Source organism: Brachyhypopomus gauderio, unplaced genomic scaffold, assembly GCF_052324685.1.
Source record: "Brachyhypopomus gauderio isolate BG-103 unplaced genomic scaffold, BGAUD_0.2 sc525, whole genome shotgun sequence".
NCBI lineage: Eukaryota > Metazoa > Chordata > Actinopteri > Gymnotiformes > Hypopomidae > Brachyhypopomus > Brachyhypopomus gauderio.
This window is the reverse complement of record NW_027507346.1, coordinates 40,471-45,000: the sequence shown is the minus strand read 5'-3', so window position 1 is coordinate 45,000 and position 4,530 is coordinate 40,471. Positions and strand designations below refer to the sequence as shown.

Here is a 4,530-nt window from a genome sequence, read left to right as displayed (position 1 = left end):
CCTGGGTTAGTGTGTGTGTGTGTGTGTGTGTGTGTGTATGTGTGTGTGTGTGTGTGCCCTGGGTTAGTGTGTGTGTGTGTGTGTGTGTGTGTATGTGTGTGTGTGTGTCCTGTCCAGGACTTCTCCCATGTTGTTTCCTATGCTGCCTCTACCATCCCCCCTGCAACCCTGAATTGGATTATGTGGTTTAAAAGATGGATGAAGTAATAATTTCTAATCTGTTATAATATCGACATTGGAGTTGGACACTACTTTACTGATTAATGATATGCAGTTGAGCTGTGTGCAGTGTGTGCTTCCTAACACAAAGGACTGTGTGTTATTGTCTCTGCAGCCTCTCCGGGTGTCCCCGTGCCACCTCGGCCATGAAGAAAGCTCGTATGACAGGTGTTGAAATGCTTACTATCAAGCAACGTGCAAGCAAAGGTTTGTTTCATGCATTCTTACTTGTGAGCACAACATTTCATAATAGAAAATGGTCTTCCAACACCCCCCCCCCCCCCCCCCCCTTTGGGGCAGCAGAGTAACCCAGCAGGCTTGATGACGGTCTGCCCGTATAGCTGAAGGGCATGTGTGACTGTGTGTTTGCATATGTGGTGATATGCTCCTATATAGGTATAGAGAATGATGAAGAAATCAAACAGCTGGATGAAGAAATCAAAGATTTAAATGAATCAAACAATCAAGTGGAATCAGACATGATTAAGCTTAGGACTCAAGTAAGACCCTCTATCCCCGCTCTCCTCAGAACCCCCCCCCCCCCAGCGATTCAGCATACCTCTGTAGCCATGGCAACTGTCCCCGCCTCCCCCTCTAACCCTCCCCCCCCCCACACCCCCTACAGATCACAACCATGGAGACCAACTTGAAGTCCATGGAGGAGGAGAACAAGGCCATCGAGCAGCAGAATGACTCTCTGCTGCACGAACTGGCCAACCTCAGCCAGTCGCTCATCAACAGCCTGGCCAACATCCAACTCCCTCACATGGTACGAGCCAAGCCATCGACATAGCACCTCCACCACACACTCAGCACTGGGGCAGATATAACCTCATTTCTTTGGGGGTTGGGGGGGGTTGGGGGGGGGGGTGGGAGATCCATAATGTTTCAAGTTTCATGGCGTGACGTTGCATATAAGTCTCTTTCTTGGCCCACAACATGATTTGGCAGTAGAAGAGTGAGTTGTGTAATTGGAAGCGTTCCTGTACCGTACTGCATGAGCCAGAGGTGGACAGTGGTAACTCGTAGACTAGGTCTCCGTGTGAGTGATGGCTCACTGATGCACCCTGACCTTCTCCCATCTGCTTCTTTCTGTATGTTGTTGAGTTCCTCACAGCTCCACGTGCTTACGTACTCAGAACCCTTCCTTTAGTGATCATGCTCTGAAAGCAGCCTCACTCCAAGGGACTCCTTCCTCAGTTGAGTAAGAACATGGCCGCCGTCGCTCCGGCGGGTTGGCAAGCGTTATCCGCTCGAGGCGCCGCGGGCGGGGCGGGATTGGACGGTCCCCCCCGCTCGTCTACGCGCGGCCATGTTGGTAACCAACTGAAACACGTTCCTTTTGAATATGGCTCCTCGGTTCTCCACCTCCACCTGTGCGAAAGGGGATTTTAAAGCAGGAACCCCTGGAGTTCGTCACATCTCACCACAAATTGGGGCGACTGTTGGCTTTTTGATGTGCTGCTCTAATTCTTTACGTTCTCCAGATGGGAGGCCGAAGTCCGACCGGACGCGTAGCGTTTCTGAAAACTTCGGCCGACTGTTAGCTACCGGCTATCCGTTTTTGCAGTGTGCAGCGACGATTTCTTGAGGTTTGCAGCGTTTGCGAGAAAACTTCATGCCTAGCTAATAGTATTCTCTCTACGCCTCTCCCTGTAGAAACCCGTGCCAATGAAAGAGGCCCCTGTTAAAAATTACTGCTGTTTACAGATGCCCCACAGAGTAAGAGTCTTTTCCACAGTCCAACTTTATTCTAACCTTATGCTTCTCTTCACTACCATCCTCTTCCCTGTAGCCCCCCCTCCCCCCTCCCCCCCCCCCCTCGTTCCGTTACACACACTGTGGTGTGTATACATCACAACTGTCCATACATGTTATCACACGTTAGTCTCTGATAATAGCGAATAGAGTGCAGCTCACGGCTGACGTAGCGTATGAGGTCAAGATGGAGTTACAGCACGAGCCATATTTACTGGTTTTAGAACGTTTTTTACGTCACCAGCCGGACGGAATGACGTTTAGCAGGCTGGGGCTCGTTAATACTTCGTTGCCTTCCATGACACTGCTTCCTTTGTGTTTTTATGTCAGTGAGTATCAGTACTGCTGAAACACCCATGCGCATGACCTCCACCATCGCGCATGCTCTCATTTGATGTTACCGACCATCTCATTACGTTACGGACAGTGTTCAGGACAGTTCAGATGTAGCGGACAAGCCAAATTAAATGAGACACGTATTTCTGGGTTAGACGGATTTGCCTGAAGAGTTTGTTAGCTTGCTTCAGAACAAATAGGTCGGAAATAGCGTCTTAAATATTTATTTGATGTGTAGCAGTCCACCTTTCCCTTAAACCACCTCTCTGCTTGCTGTCCCTTTTTTCCTGTCGTATTGCTCAGTCTGTGCTAAGTGGCTTAGACCAAAACGCAGCACGTTTATTTGCACCAGTGCCATGTTCTCTCTCGCCGACCTTCACCGATTCCAATCTGTTCCGCAGGAGCCGATGAACGAGCAAAACTTTGATAGTTACGTGAGCACTTTGACAGATATGTACACCCATCAGGACCAGTACCAGAGCCCTGAGAACAAAGCCCTCCTGGAGAACATCAAGCAGGCGGTGCAGGGCATCCAGGTGTAGATCACCCAGCAGCCAACCGCCTCGCTGGGAGAACCGATGAGCAAAAAGATTAAAAAAAAAGGATTAAGACACATGAAAAACATGTAAAAAGTATGGATAATGATTATGATTTTTGCTGCTGTAATTTATTGTATTATCTTGCATTATTTATGAATCTGTTATGCTTTTGAGGGGGAAAAAATACACAATTATTTGTTGCCTTGCTTTAAAAATGATTACCAATGGCAAATGTTTTGAGAAACATTCATGTTTTGTACATTTTTCATATGACCTGACATAATGTGATGTACTGTTTATAGCTGCTAATGTATGCACATTTTAGTGTATATGTATTTATTATTGTAAACAAAAACCATCCATTGTTTTAAAAGCTTATTGACAAAACGGGAAAAAAAGGATGCAGTGTTGACACGGCGGGTTGAGCGGCACGTAAAGGGCAATCGATGAACCTGAGCTTTGCTTTTTGGAAATAAGAGGAAATATGTGCTGTGCAGGTTGTTCGATGGATGTTAAATGGTTAATTTTGTAACAATATAAAAGACCTTCATAGAGGTTAGTCATTTTACAGTGGTCAGTGTGGGGCACTCTAATGAAGTATACATTGTTTCTTTGTGCTTTCCTTTGTTTTTCAAAAGGTTGAAATGGTTACAAATTAACAAGACAAAAAAAGGAAAAAAAAAAAAAGAAACCTTAACGTTTTTGTGAAACATCATTACACGGAAACTCACTGGTGCAAATCCCAAGATCGTGAGAGAAATATTTCAGAACTGACACCATTCTTAATGTATGTTCTCTAAACATGATTCCCATTTGGTTAAGGCCAATCACTATAACAAATTTTAAGGAGACAATCCAGCATAAATTGTAAATTTATGATCGTAAAATATTAGTAGGTAGTAAGATAGCATATCAGCAATATATGACAATGAATCAATCATTTATTTAGATATGGGATGCAAAAGTTCGGGTATATGCAATTTCTTATTCTTAACATCACAGGAAACTGATTACACTTTTTACTAAATGTAAAGTATTAAGTTTTATATAAATCTTTTACTACAGTCATGTTTTCGGGTTTAAACATGAGTGATAAAGTCCAAATGGATGAATGCATATGCATTATGAGTTTTACATTTCTCATGTTCTGTTTTGCACAAGGACACCTTTGTTTCCATGTTTTGATGTTTGTATTTTAAAAAAAAGGACGGCAAGGTGCCCAAAAGTTTGAATGGGAGGGAACATTTTTTTTGCAGAGAGCAAATATGTGAGTGAATGTCAGATGAAGTGTGTGCTGGACTTACAGGGTTAACATCTCCATCCATCCACAGGTCGTCATGTCATTGTTATGCAGCACTTGTCTCGTAGGTATGTCCAGTTACCACGTTAAGAAAAAAAACAAAAAAGATAAGGAAAAAAAAGAACTTGTCTTCGCATCAGATGCAAAGCACGCAGCATTTTTCTCTGTGGACGCTGCAAGCATGCAAGATTTCCATTATGGTGTGACAATTCAGAGTACCAGATCTCAAGGGCAGCATTTACTTATTTGCATTTGTGAAAACCTGTGATTCACGGTCACGTCCTACATTTTGTTTTTCTATTTGTGTCTATGACGAGTCATAAGCACTTTAAATCTCTGAGGATCAAGGAAACTCAAGTAAAGATGCTCCCGAAGCCT

The 4,530-nt window shown here is 44.2% G+C and overlaps 1 protein-coding gene across 2 annotated transcripts in view; it reads left to right on the top strand.

The window, feature by feature from the left end:
• Positions 1 to 3,579, top strand: part of LOC143506827 (myelin transcription factor 1-like protein) — a 5,967-nt gene extending 2,388 nt beyond the window's left edge. The window contains exons 6-10 of one of the 2 annotated variants that reach the window (XM_076996436.1): positions 335 to 426; positions 616 to 719; positions 845 to 988; positions 1,879 to 1,941; positions 2,715 to 3,579. In XM_076996436.1, the coding sequence (XP_076852551.1) occupies positions 335 to 426; positions 616 to 719; positions 845 to 988; positions 1,879 to 1,941; positions 2,715 to 2,855 (544 nt within the window). In that variant the 3' untranslated portion in view covers positions 2,856 to 3,579. The remainder of the gene's footprint in view (positions 1 to 334; positions 427 to 615; positions 720 to 844; positions 989 to 1,878; positions 1,942 to 2,714) is intronic. The other variant, XM_076996437.1, reaches the window with a different exon arrangement.
• Positions 3,580 to 4,530: the final 951 nt, after the last annotated feature.